The sequence below is a fragment of the Lolium rigidum genome, chromosome 7 (assembly GCF_022539505.1).
Source record: "Lolium rigidum isolate FL_2022 chromosome 7, APGP_CSIRO_Lrig_0.1, whole genome shotgun sequence".
NCBI classification, from domain to species: domain Eukaryota; kingdom Viridiplantae; phylum Streptophyta; class Magnoliopsida; order Poales; family Poaceae; genus Lolium; species Lolium rigidum.
The window spans coordinates 132,103,398-132,118,107 of record NC_061514.1 but is presented as its reverse complement, the minus strand read 5'-3'; the positions used below and the strand labels follow the sequence as shown (position 1 = coordinate 132,118,107).

The following is a 14,710-nucleotide window of genomic DNA, read 5'->3' as shown; positions in this document are numbered from 1 at the left end:
CAAGATGGGTAAAATACATATACTGAGAGTTTCAACAAAAGAATGCCCACTTCTGCACAGAATCACCTCAGTCTTAAGGAAGAGACAACCATTGTAATACTTCATGTTGTCAAGTCAAAACATAATGCCAAAGAATGAGTACCATGATTGCGATAATCAAATAAATTAAGCCTGCGAGGTGTGGATGTACACCCTCAACATGCAAGTTCCGGACGATGCTTGCCTATTCCTAATCCTAAAAAAAGCTAACACACCTGAAATAACCATATACATCATAAATGAATCTGAAAAGGGATTGAACAGGGGAGACATGTAAAGATTGGAGGAGATGGTAAGTGACGCTAGGAGGACCTGATCTCACTTGGGGCGATGAGGACGAACGTGCCGGACATGTGGCCTGCACCGACGCACTGGTGGGGACGAAGATGCCGGCGTGGCGACCCGGTTAGTGTAAGGGAGGAGCTAGCGTCGGGCGCTGGGTGTAGCAACAACGGTGGGAGAGGTGCAGGACGAGTGATGTGCTAGCGGCAACGTCCCGGTGGATGGCACCGGCGGTCGCTCGGGAGGAGCGTGTGCAGGAGATGGAGGGGACTCCAGAGGCGGGCCACGGCGGCGGTGATGCAGGCGAGGAGGTGGACAAACGGGAAAGGGGCTTCTAGCGGCTAGGGTTTCACCATTGTCATTTTATCCGATGCGGTAAGGTATTCAATGACGATGATCGCGAGCTAACTCAATCTGACGGCCCAGACTGCAAGCGCACTGAGACCAGCAACAAATGGCCAAAGGAGGGAACTCACGGGCGATGTGGGTCTTTTTTTGTGCGAGAGAGGGGTTTTGGGGGTCGTATACCGTGAGACGGGGTCTTTTGTCGTAAGAGGAGGACGCGGTTACTTGTACTCAATACCCCATTCAGATCAGATCACCCGAACTGACTGGCGCGCGTGTTCTCAGGAGCTCCGGCGGGCCACGACCGTCAGCCAGCGAGGGAGCGCGGTTGTTGACGCCTCGCCTCGCCTCGTACGCGGACCAAAACGAGTAAACAAAACGGCGACGGCCAAAGGCGGAAGGCGACAGACACTACCCCCACCCGCGCCCGCACCCACCCACGCCACGCATAGATCTCTTCTCTCTCTCTCTATCTCTCCCGGGTCGTCGCCCAGTCTCTGCCGCGCTGCGCCGGCTCGACGCAGCTCAGGCACGTGCTCTCTCCAACGCTCGTGCCGCGCTCACGGATTCTAGCGCCAGCTGCTGCGGTTCGTTGCCACTCCTCTGGACTACGATTCGGGGTGTTGATTTTACGGGGCTTTGAGGCGACTTTTCTTGATATATAATCCGAGTTTGTGGTGGTGGTGGTGGGTGCAGATCTGCCGGACGGCGCCGGCGGGGCTGAGGCGTCGCGGAGATGCAGAGGCAGGGGCGCCACATGGAGCGCTCGGGCTCCAAGCGGGCGCTAGACCCTGGCGGCAGTGGCGGCGGCGGCGGCGACGACGAACGTGAACCTAAACGCCCGCGCGTGCCGGCCCTCGCCAGGTGGGTCGATACTTCTTGGGGTTGGGATTGGCGATTTGCTCTAGCTTAAATTCGGCGAAAACCTTGACCACTCGCATAGAGGAGACTCCTAGCGACCTAGCGTAGAGTGCTATAAAGAAGTATTGTTGTGATTTAGTGTAGAGCTGCTGAGGCTATGATCAGGTCGTATTCTTGTTTTAGATGGACTAGCATGTGTTTGCTCTCAAGAAGGAAGTACCACTATATCACTGTATCTGCTTCGGGGCAGCTCGAATCGGGCAGTGGAAGTCCAGTTTCACTTGAATGGATTAGTTAGCCAAGAACGAGAATTTCTTTCCACAAAATCAAGAATGGGATTGAAAAAACAGACTGTCTTACCCAATGAAAATGCACGGTATATATCCAGATGGAGGGACTGAACTTTGTGATCTGGGGTCCATATGAACCCAACAATGAAAATTTCACGAAAACCATAGCTATAAGTTTCAAAAATTGTTGACAAATTTAGGCATGTAGAGAACAGGTAGGCACACCCATATGTGAAATTGGTGAAAAATTGTGATAATTTGATAGCTGGAGATAAACCACAAATTAAGGTATACACTAGTTAGCTACAATCCAAATTATGAACTTGCCTTACAAAAACTTTAATTTACAGCAAGTACAAACAATAACCATTTTTTTGGCGAGGTTTCTATTTTTGGTCATATAAACCTGAGATTACAATTGCATTTTCTTGATGCTGGGAGTACTGTTTAAGAGTGCTTTACCTTTTCAGTGTACAGTATGAGGTTTATCCAATAGAATTTAAAGTTTATCTCTCAGTGATATATATTCACTAGGTAGGACTCAGACCATAATTTGTTTCTATTATAAGTAAGATAGCTATGACATCCATTTCTTTCCAATTACCCGTAAGATATTGAATGTTAAATGGAGTTCTTAATTGGTATCTGTCTTGTCTTTTTCCTCATTTTGTCGGTTTTTGAATTTATCCATTTTCCATGACCATGTAAAAATTATGTGGCTCATGCTTAATTCAGCTAATAATTTTATTTTTGTAAGCCATTGCACAACAAATGATATGCAACTCTATGGCTCTAGCGCATGCTTCCTTTGTTTCTCCATCTCGTGAAATTCGAAGCTTATTGTATTGTGCTTTAATAAATCTTTCTGATGGTTTACTAGCAACTTGTATTTTTTTTCAGTGTGATTGTAGAAGCTCTCAAGATGGACAGTTTGCAGAAGCTTTGTTCATCTCTGGAGCCAATTCTCCGAAGAGTTGTGAGTTAACAAAAAATGCAGTAACCGGTAATGAACTTGTTCATACCCATGTGGTGGCTTTTCTGATCAGTTGCTACACATTATTTGCCTTGTAGGTCAGTGAAGAAGTAGAGCGTGCTTTAGCCAAATTGGGTCCTGCAACTTCTGCTAGAATTGAAGGAAGGTACAAGACCATGCAACTTGTTCCTTATTGTTACACTTGTTGACACAGGTTGATATAAATTATCTGTCACTTAAGTCAAGCTTCATGAACTGAGTAAAAACAGGACCTCTCCCAAAAGAATTGAAGGCCCTGCTGGTAGTAATCTCCAGCTTCAGTTTAGGAGTAGGTTAGCACTCCCACTTTTTACTGGAGGAAAAGTGGAAGGCGAGCAGGGAACATCAATACATGTGGTGCTACTGGATGCAAACACTGGTCATGTTGTAACTTCAGGACTCGAATCATCTGCGAAATTGGATGTCCTTGTGCTTGAGGGTGATTTTAATAAAGAGAAAGACGAAGATTGGACTGAAGAGGAATTTGAGAGCCACATTGTGAAAGAACGTGAAGGGAAGAGGCCTCTTTTAAATGGTGAAATCCATGTGACGCTTAAAGAAGGGGTAGGGACCATAGGAGAGCTTATATTCACTGACAATTCCAGCTGGATAAGGAGCAGAAAATTTAGACTTGGAATGAGAGTCTCTTCAGGATTCTGTGAAGGAATTCGTATCAAAGAGGCAAAGACAGAGGCTTTCACTGTGAAAGATCACAGAGGAGAATGTATGTTTTCATGTTCTCTACTGATCTAGTGTCATGTTAAATAACCTAAAATGCGCATGCGCATATATATATGACTCTATCCCCTGTCTTTCATAGTGTACAAGAAACATTACCCTCCTGCGCTTAAGGATGATGTTTGGAGATTAGAAAAGATTGGAAAGGACGGTGCGTTTCATGGGAAGCTAAACTCCAATGGAATTTATACAGTTGAACATTTTCTTCAACTTCTTGTTAAAGACCAACATAAGTTAAGAAGTGTAAGTTGTTCTATTTCTCTCTGTGATTAAGAGTTATGAGTATTGTTTCGTAGCCAAATGTCAGTTTCTTATATTGGCTTTTTGCAGATTCTTGGCACTGGCATGTCAAATAAGATGTGGGAAAGCCTTGTAGAGCATGCGAAAACCTGCGTTTTGGGTGGCAAGCATTATATATATTACTCAAATGATGCAGGAAGTGTTGGTGCAATATTCAATAACATATATGAGTTCATTGGTTTGATTGCTGATGATCAGTTTATTTCAACTGAAAATCTTACTGAAAATCAGAGGGTCAGTATCTTCTACATTCACTGTTATTGCTGATCAACTGAATATTTTGATATCTTATCTCCACTATGTAATCTATTAATTTAGACACTCGATGTTACATTTTTGTTTGTCTGGTCTGATATGATTCTCTATTGCTCTGGATCGGGGCCCTTGATCACAGGTGTTTGCGGATACGTTGGTGAAGCAAGCATATGATGATTGGATCAACGTTGTAGAGTATGATGGTAATGCATTGTTGAAGTTTAAGCAGAAAAAGAAATCGGTCACAACAAGAAGTGAGGCTGCAAAAGTTTCTACAAGGTACCCTACATCGTATGGTTCAGAACACTCCCAGAAACAATTGACCGGAGGTCCTGCAAATGTTGAGCAATCTTCTGTGAGCAGTACGGGTGAAGGTATCCGGATTTGGGCTCTTGTAGCTCAACATATGGTTTTCTGAATGTTTTTGGCACACCTTTTTGCCATGCTTCTTGAGCTGTACCTGTTATTATTTAAAATTGAAAAGTTTCCATTCTCTAATGACTCTTGCATGGTATTTGGTTACCGTTTATATCCACCTACCATCTTACAAGACAAATCGCTTTGATTCAATGTCCTTCTCTCCAATGGCAAATCTTGAACATATTTTTGTATCTGTAGTACTAATTATGCATCTGAAATACCTAAAATGGGATAGTGAAATACATAAAATGGGATAGGGTGCTTGAGAGTCTAGGAAGTAACAGTTTCAGTCCGTATGTTCAGTTTCATGAACGCAAATGGTTTTTTAATAGTTGAATTAATATAGTGCTTTGAAAATCTTTGTTTGATATAACAATGCCGTTTTGGTGTATCTGTTTTGGTGTATGATCATGCTGCACTTTGGAGTCCAGATAGCATTTTGTTATTCATCATTTAACAATTATTATTATCTTGATTTAGAAGCTGTTTTGTTCTGTTCAGCAGAAAGGTCTGGAGTCATACCCAATGGAGGGCATGCAATGAGATATGCAGCCCATCCTCAGGACATCTCCCAAACTATTAACATGCAATATGGCATGAGTTCGTTGATCCCCGAAGGCCAGTTCAATGGTTCCTCCATCCAAACTCAAGCATCAAGAAACTCCAACATGCTAGCATTGGGACCTCCACAGCAGCAGCAAAACTTTGAATTCTCAGCACTTGGTCAATCTCCGGCTCTCAGTCCTTTTGATGACTGGACTGGCCGTTTGCAGGAGAGCCGTGGTGGTGTTGATGACTTCCTGATGGAGGAAATAAGGGTGAGGAGCCACGACATACTGGAGAATGAACAAGAGATGCAACAAATGCTACGCATTCTGAGTATGGGTGGGGCATCAGCTAACCTGAATAATGTAGATGGCTTTCCTTCCTACATCCCATCTCCCGCGCCAGCCTTCAACTATGAGGATGATCGCACCCGCCCATCTGGTAAGGCTGTTGTTGGGTGGCTTAAGATTAAGGCTGCCATGCGGTGGGGCATCTTTGTCAGGAAGAAAGCAGCTGAGAGAAGAGCTCAGCTTGTTGAGCTGGATGATTAGTGGATACTGGACTATTTGTAAGACACTTTTTCCTCTGGTCGTGTACAGGGCTGACACTTATTTGTCACAATGTGGGCTCCGCCATGCACCGAACGTGGATAATCAGAATTTCGAGCTCCTAAGTGTGAATGGACTCACGTTGACTGTACAGGTAGCTGTTCAATGGTCATTATCTAAGTTTTGTTAGTGTTCAGAAAAAGACTGTTAGAACATTGGCCTCATTTCTGCAAATTTATGTCTGAGATTGGAAACCTGGAACAAGAGTTAAAAGAAGGCTTTCCTCTAATCACTATTCAAATACTTAAGTATTTGGTAAAAATCATAGAGACTGATGTGTCTTATTTTGGCGTTGTAAAACTTCTCTGTCTTAATGAATACCATGCACTTCTCTTGCATGGTTTCGAATAGAAAACAAAATGCATTTTTTGGTCCTATCTCCATGTATTTCTGACCATTATATACTAGATAATTTATTTCTGCTCAAGTTCTAGTTCAATACAATTTATAAAGTACCTACATCCGTGTCTGAGCACCATTGTATCAACATGATACTTCTAGTAACTGCCATTTGTAGCATCTGGTAGCAGTGTCCACTTATAGTTGTAGCATTACGTATTTCAAAACTTGTCATTGAAGTTGCCATGTGATCCATGTGGAAGATCAACAAACTTGAGGTTTTGGCTTGTGGTATATGATATGGTTAGGTATACAACCATTAGTCTCTTGCCCTTTTTCTACAACATCACGAAGATGCGTTTCTTTTTTATGGATGACGGGCATTTGGTCACTACTTAATTCACCAAATTGATGCCAAGAATCACATCTAACTCGCATCAAGCAACTGGTGGTTTCCTTCTTGTCGACATCCTTTCGTCACGTGAGGCTAATGAGGCGGCGCATATTTTAGCTTAGACTAGTAGTTTATCTTCAAGTATTTTCTATTCTATCCCGGATTGTATCCGAGGAACCATTTGTATTGATGGTGAATTAATCAATAAAGCACGGTTCTCTCTCTAAAAAAAAACTGGCATAGCCCTGGCGGCCACAGTAAGAGAAAATCTGCATACTAAGAATTAAGTGCCTACACAGAGTATTGTTTTAGATACTTTGATATGCTGTTGAATAATAAATATTCTACCTGATCACCTTTGCTGCTACGAGATGAATTCTAACATATGCATTGATTTATCCATAGTGAGGTAACAATGGAAATGTAACAACCATAGTAGTTTCCAAATTTTCTATCACTATGCAGATGGATCAAAATTTGTCAACTAAGCATGGCTAAGCATATTTGACACAACGGCTCTAGCGATGCACACATAGCTCAAACCTTGTCTTGCTGGGAGCAGTGGATCAGAGTATTTAGGCTACAAGGATGGTAAATGCAACACACATAGGATAACTACAACCACCGATAAAACATATGGAATCGTATACAATATATAGGAACCATAAGTAAAAGCATTTTGAAACCATATATGAACCAGGTTAGGGCTTGCCTTTGTCCCTGACAAACAAATGTGGATCTTTGATAATCCCATGCTTGACTTGTTCGTCGATGGACAAGTATTGAGTTGTGTCGTTGTCGATCTTCATCGTCTTGGGCACTTTCTCTATCGATCGCGAAGAAGCAAACACTGGAAAGGTAAAAAAAATCAACACATGGCATTGACGCAATGCACATACAAGGATGATGACATGACATGTTAAAGGTATTGAAGTTAACCCTAAGACATCATCAATTTAATTGAGGTTCGACATAATTAGGGTTAGCAGTTCGAGAGCCTCAAAGGGGTTGTTTAAGTTCTTCTAAAACAACTAGGGTTCAAAGTTGTTTAACAATGCATGATTTTACTACCAAAATGTAGATCTCATTTTTCTGAAAACTTTGATATATTATACATATTTTTTGATTTAAAATGAATAAGTTATGAATTTTACAAGTTTTATTCATTTTAAATCATTTCTGAAAATCCTGGAAAATATTAAAAGTCTGACAGACTGGACTCACATGTCAGGGTTGTATTCTTTTCCTAAATATTTATGAAAATGAATAAATTTCTGACGACGGGCCCCACATGTCATACATTTATCAATTTACAGAAAATAGAATAAAAAGGAAAAAGGGGCGGGCCCCACCGGTGTCCACCACGGTGGTCAACCACCGGTGTACTGGCGCCGATGAGCGAGCAGTGGCGACGCTGCGGTGCTCGCCTAGATGCGCGGATGGGGGGGGTTCGGCGCGCACGGGCGCCGCTCTGGTTTGGTCACCGGAGAGTGACCGGCGATGACGACTGGCGGACGCATGCACATGGCGAGGGGCGGGGCGGAGAAGAGGCGGAGGGAAGAAATGGAGGAGCTCGGGGGAACCGGGATCTCACCCTGGAGCTGTAGGAATGCTCGGCGGCGACGGGGGACGCCCGTAGCGACGTAATCAACGACGGCCGAAGCTCGGTTCCCGTGGAGAAGAAATCGGCGGCGCGGTCGATTCCCGGCATCCCGACTTGCACGCTACGGTGAGGAGATACTCCGCGACAAGGCGGAGCTCGTGGGGTAGGTGGCGGAGCTCGGGGAGGCTTGTAGCGACGGCGATGGAAGACGCCCGGAGCTAGGGTTTTGGGCTTGGTGCGAGGAAGAAGACACGGGAGGGAAGCAGGAGTGGCTGCTAGGGTTTTTCTGCGGCCGTCGGAGGGGCTCTTGTAGGCGCTTGGAAGCGGCGGCACTAATCTTGGCGCGCGACGTTGGCCGAGGTTGACCGGCAGGTAAGTGGCTTGGGCCTTGGGCTGCTGCTGGGCCGGTTTGGGCCATGCCAGGGAGAAGGGAGAGATGGGATGCACCCAGGAGAGAGAGAGAGGGATAAGAGGATTTCTCTCTTTTCCAAAACAATTCAAATACCTTTCGCTATTTTGGAATCTGTTTGAGAAATGCAAACTTTTTAAACCTAAAAATATCCATGGGGCTTCATAACCTCTATAGAAGTTCCATATATTTTGTTTGATACAAGAATTCCAAAGAATTTGAGATTTAGAAAGGTTTGAAACAAAGCTTAGGGTTTTAAAAATATTTTCTTGATGCAACTTTCTTAGAAAATCATGATGCTCATGAAATGATGCACAATCAAACCCTAATCTAGGTTTTATTAAAAGATGGGTGTTACAGGGTTGAGCTTTCTAAAGTACCATTATAAAGGAGCTTCCATGGCTAGTATTACCAAGAAAATATTGAGCATAGGGGGCGCGTAGCCCTGCTCCCCCCTTGAATCCGTCCCTGGGACCGCTGCCTCCTCTTAAATTCGTGAAAAGGGGCATATATAGTCGGTTTTTAGGTCAATAAGAAAGAGCTAGGTAAAATTGAGGTCAATCGGACGACCGAGACGCTAGACCACCCCATGGAACAGTTGGCCAAGATGGCCGCACCATGGTGGGCTTCTTGGGCTCATGAGGCCTTCTGCGTCTCTCCTTTTAGCGCAGTCCCTCTTCTGGTGAAATATTGACAGAAAAATCTTTGTTCCTTTTGAGTTCGCGAAGGTCCTTGGAAGTCGAAAAAAATACATAAAAGAAGGTTCTCCTTTTCTATAGAGATGAAACCAAAATAAATGGGGATTTTTAGAATATCACATGAATCATTATAATTCTAGATAATAATTATAGATATGACACAAGTATGTTGTAACTTAACACAATAAATTACAAAGTTCATGGATACATTTTATATGTATCACTTGGATGGGGAAATCTCTACCGAATAAGTAGAAACATTCTCCTAGACGAAGCTTTGATAAGGACACGAACATGCCTACAAAGGTTTCACATACGCTGCCCTTCTCCACCCTCCCTCCTGTGGTATAGACCATCGCGTTAGCTCTCTTAATTAGTAGATGAGACTAGCATAGCGGTGTTGATAACATCAACAAGAACGGTGTCATATCATTCCCACTGTATATAGTAAGATGCGAGATGACCACGGTGTTATGCCCATCAAGCAAGACACTCATGGAGATGTCACGCATGAGGAGTAACAAGCTTCTACATGCCGATAACACATGCATGTAAGTGATAGGAGGGTTCAGTTTATGAGCCCTATCTAGAAACCTCATTTGATGTTGTGTCTCAAGTTATAGAAGCCAAAAGGGCGACCAATGGCCTTGTAAGGGTTCGAATATGATCAAGCCTTAAATCTTGTATACTCATAGTGGGACCCACATGTGGGTGTAAAGGTTTTGTCGTGGGTCCCACATGTCCACTGCGATGTGGGTCTCACATGGTCTTCTTATTTTGTGACCTTTAAGGCTAGCCAAACAATTTCGCATCTCAACTCCCCATCCTCTTAGCCACACTCTTTTTTCCTCCGAGAGATTTACATCAACTTGTTATGTTTTTCAGATGGAAGCTAATTTATGATCATTACCAAAAGAGGATAGAAAGTTCATCCTACAGCTATGATGCCAACCTACCACCACAAAAAAGTATTTTCATCCTAACACCGCAAGGTCACCTTCACATGAGGGGTTAGTATATATCACCTCATAAAAAATATGCAGACCCTAAGAAGTTTTAAAAGCCTAGCTACAACAAAGATATACATCATCATACCATAATCACCATGCATGCTTCCCCCAACCAATTCCCAAGGAATCCACAGGTCTACCGAGTGTAGTAGTACTTGGCCATCTAGGCCCCGAGCTAGAGGATCCTATGTGGTTGTACCATACCGAAAAAGCTAGTACCTTGGGCCTGTTGATGAGGTGGCTGAGAGCCTCCATGAGTGACTCCTTGGTGAAGCCAACAATATCCTTGACTACCTTGTAGAGGTCAGGGTACATGTCAGTTGGCTTGTTGTCCCTTATGGCTTGTGTGATGCCCTTGGTGACACCGCTCATGTTGGAGAAGGCCATGAACTCATCGACAACAAGGACACTCCTCTTCCTCTTACCCGCTGAAGCCTTTTTAGAGGCACCAACATGTTTTCAAGGGCCGAGGATCAGTGTCTCCGAATCCTGGGTCACAGCGTCGAGGTGAAGGCGTAGGTGTACCAAGGGGCACTGGAGCCCCCATGGTGAACTTTCTGGTAGCCAGGTCGAATGAAAAGATGGCCTACATCTCGAGGTGAAGGCATATGTGTACCAAGGGGTACTGGATCCCATGGAAAACTTTCCGGTGGCCCGCATCTCTTCATAGTTGGTGAAGAGCTGGTTCAGGAACTCTGCGTCCTCAGGGCGATCCTAAGAACGGAAGACAATATGCTAGATGTGTGCATGATAGAGATTGATGATGAAGTGCAACAAAGATGGAAGACAATGTGCTAACCGTGACATGCCCATGGTAGTGCTCACTCTCCAAGATGACGTTTTTGGTGTCCTCACACCATTGAGCTCCATTCAGGTCTTGGAGCCAGCTGATTGTGAGCCACCTCAAACTCCATTTTCTTAGGTGGTTGTACACTTGAGCAGAGCCGATGTCCGCTCGACAGTGATCCAAGAGAATCTTCGCGATGTCAGTAAGGTGGACTTCCTTAAAGCCATTGTTAGTTCTAACGCCCAGTTCACATATCATCACAGGGACGAAGATCAACATGAGGGGGAGCCACTTCATGGCCTCCTTCATTGCATCCTTCTAAGCCTTCTTAGTGTCATTGTGATTGTTAGCGATCTCATCCTTCTTATCCTTGGCATGGTTTGCCACCACCTCTCCAACACCCTTCTTCACTAGGCTATGCACATGCCTCTCCCAAGGATGCAACTGACACAAATGGTGGCACCGCTGCAATCTCAGCTATGCGTTGAGAATCGTCCTATATGTGAGTCGCCAATGAGACCACGGTCTGACTAAAATTATCACATATCAATTCCTACATTCATCAGGCATGACAAATCAATGTAACAACATACAGACCTACATCCACTACAGAATATGCACAACCATTGACTAACACATCCAATACACAAGAGTTGAATTTGCATAAGCTACCCATGTTATAGCTAGAAGCTGAAGTTAAACAAGACAGGCCAGTGATAGATTTCATCAACCTCCATACTTGAAACACATAAGAACCCTACCAGCACTAGATTTCAACCTTATGATTCCAAGATCACAGATGAACAAGTAATTGACATGCTAGACTTAGCCAGATCTATCTTACTATGCATAGATCTACCCTACCATTATACCATACCAAGTTGGAGGTGGGAGGTTAATTACAATCATCGGTGGAGGTGAAGGAAAACTCGGCAAAGAGGAGGAAGTAGGCTTACCGCCGACCGGAGATGAGTGTGACACTTAACTGCTCTCAGACCCGTCAATGGAGCTCGAAGGGCGAGGGGAGGGTTTCGAATTGGGAGGCGAGAGTAGCACGTGCTCCCACCTTCTTCATGTGCTCCCACCTTCTTCATGGCCATTTGAGCTAGTGCAAGGAATCTCCCCTTTTGCATTAGAAGAGCGCAAGACTAGTATTGCTCGTTTGAAATGACCGGTTTGACCGTTTCTCCGGGGCCTAGCCCAAAGCTGCTTTAAGGTTCATGCGACCACAAAGCGAATTGAGCCCAGACAACCAATCTGTTTAATTTCTTCTCCACTGGATCTACCTGGGAGCATGCGAGTTGCCAAACACGCCACGTGCCGCAGGATGTGACAATCCAGTCACATAGGGCAGGCATTCTGGCTGGTAGGACCAAGAGACGTCGAGCTTAGCTGTTTTGGCAAAGTGAGACGTGCGCCCAGACAGTCAAGAACTCAAGATTCGGCTAAAACCCTAAACAAAGGAGCAGCACATCCGATCGTTCGAGACGCCCCTAGATTTCCGCTACGATTAACAAAGCAGCGCTCGCTCAGCGCTGCATTGCACACGCGCGCGGTGGAGACCCGATCTTAGGCTGGAGCTCCCCGACCGAGACAGCGAGGGGCCGGGGTGGGGGCAGGTGCATAGAAATTAGGAAAGTGGCGGCCAAAAACACGTACGAGGGACGGCCAGGGGAGACGAACCCCCTTGCTTTCCATCACCTCCCCTACTTATAATACTCCCCCACCATCGCCACAACTTGCACAGGACGCGATGACTAATAGCGCTGGGTGCACCGCATCCAGCACCCCCTGCCATCTCTCTATCCCTCCGCCCTCTCTCGCTATCCTTTTCTTGCTCCCCTTGTCTGCCTGTCTGCATCTCGATCTCAATCCATTTGAATGAGCGATCCTACAGGTCCTGGTCAGTACTTGCTCAAGGACTGCTAGGTGCTAGCTGATGTGCACCGAGCTTGAGGCGCAGCAGAATTAAGATGCTAGCTACGAGCTGCTTCCATCGGTTTCACCAGGTATGCATATTCTGTCGGTTTTTACGTACGGTCGGTTGACATATATATCTGGCAATCTTAACCTGGTGGCGATGTTCATGCATGCATCGACGCGTGTGTTGCATGTGATCGTATGTCGAGACCTTGTCGGTGCGTACGTACCTACAGTCGATATAGCTGCTTAATTACGTATATACCTGTGGGCGAAGACTCTTAATCTTAGTTGCAATTCTTCTTGGGGTATTGCACCATGGATTCAGTAATTTCAGTTATACATTTTGTTTCTGTTTTGTCCTATACGTATTTCGTTATAGATGTAGTTAGTACCCTAATTGCGGCGCTGGGACTTATAATTAGGTTAATTATCATCAAATCCGTCCTGTTTATCCTAACAAAATCAACGACCTGGGACCCAATCTGAAAGAACAAGGAATGTCATTTCGCCTCCTTTTGATGTTTTCCTCCCTTTTTCTACGCCTTTACAGACTTTTCTCCTGGAATTGTAGTAAAATGGAACCTAGCTAGCCAGGTAGACGTAAAGCTTACGCAAGGAAAAGACTGCTTATTAGCCCGATGATTGCTTCACATGCTGATAAGATCTTCAATTTTTCGCCACAATCCACAGGATAACTAGGATGCCAGATCTGATCTGATTCGCCAAGAATTCAGAGCTATCAAAGCTTCGACTGCAAGCTCTAGCGCTGCGCTAGCTTCGACTTCAAGAATACTCATCACACAAAGGGCAAGGTATCAGATTGGATGCTGGCTGGCTAGCTAGCTCCGTCCTCATGTTCTTGAGCGCAAGGACCGAGTGCCTGGAGTTGGAGGACATCCAAGAGCTGATCCCTAACCTCAAGGTCATAGCATCTACCTCTGCTGACGACATGGAGAGCGGCAGAGGCGGAGCGGTGGACGGCCGAATAAGCTCGTCGTCGCCGTCATCGCCACCGCCGCCATCCGGTCAGAGAGCGCAGTACCACCGCGGGAAGGAGGAGCCTAGTTGCAATGGAAGCTTCTTCACCAAGTACTTCTCCGTCCTGCTGCTCATGCTGGTCACCGCGTCGCTCGTCATCCTCCCGCTCGTCCTGCCACCACTGCCTCCGCCGCCGTCCATGCTGATGCTGGTGCCGGTGGCAATGCTGGTGATGCTGCTGGTGCTGGCATTCATGCCGACGTCAGGCGGCCGCGGTGCGACGGGCCCGACGCCCTACTTGTAGATAATTAACTAGTACGTCCTTTTCTTGTTTGTTCTTTTGGATTTTGTGATAGGCTGGTCATGGCATCAATGTTATGTCCATCATTTGAAGGTCCCCTACTGCAATTATCAGTATATTAGCATGGATATAAGTCCAGCTAAATTTTGTGTCCTGCGGCGATCAGAACAAAGACGCATACAAACGTCCTGATTACTTTAATTTTCGTTCTTTCTTGGTACTAGAGTATATGCTCTCCACAGAAACATGTAAAGCTTAGACTAGCTATAGTGGGAATAACATAGCTAGTTACATGCAACCACATGTAGTTCCAAATTAAGCACTTTGATGACATTATATTGAAGATCATTAAACAAGAAAATATATATAGGCTACCAATTTATCATAACATTACACACCTTAAGATAAAATAAGTGTACAACATAGTAAGCGAGTCTTCTTATGTTATCACCCATATGACACTTTCACTATAAACCGTAACATCTATGTTACTGTTCTAAGTTACTTTGTACTATGACTTGCTGGTCACCTTGGGCTGGTGTTTACTTTCATCCCTTTTTCAGTTTATGTGC

The 14,710-nt window shown here is 44.9% G+C and overlaps 2 protein-coding genes across 2 annotated transcripts; both read left to right on the top strand.

Annotated features, from left to right (window-relative positions):
* Nucleotides 1–1,473: 1,473 nt before the first annotated feature.
* On the top strand, nt 1,474–5,892 carry LOC124677090 (calmodulin-binding protein 60 D-like; the record flags this gene model as incomplete). The annotated part of the gene is given in 8 exon segments (XM_047213087.1): nt 1,474–1,530; nt 2,718–2,793; nt 2,889–2,956; nt 3,060–3,553; nt 3,650–3,810; nt 3,898–4,101; nt 4,262–4,496; nt 5,044–5,892. Coding segments are annotated over 8 exon segments (1,891 nt in total), but the record flags the coding sequence as incomplete, so codon positions are not given.
* A 6,974-nt stretch (nt 5,893–12,866) lies between these two features.
* Nucleotides 12,867–14,320, top strand: LOC124669428 (protein AUXIN-REGULATED GENE INVOLVED IN ORGAN SIZE-like). Its single transcript, XM_047206048.1, has 2 exons — nt 12,867–12,945; nt 13,550–14,320. The coding sequence occupies exon 2, from the start codon at nt 13,713–13,715 to the stop codon at nt 14,139–14,141; it is 429 nt and encodes a 142-aa protein (XP_047062004.1). The 5' UTR covers nt 12,867–12,945; nt 13,550–13,712; the 3' UTR covers nt 14,142–14,320.
* Nucleotides 14,321–14,710: the final 390 nt, after the last annotated feature.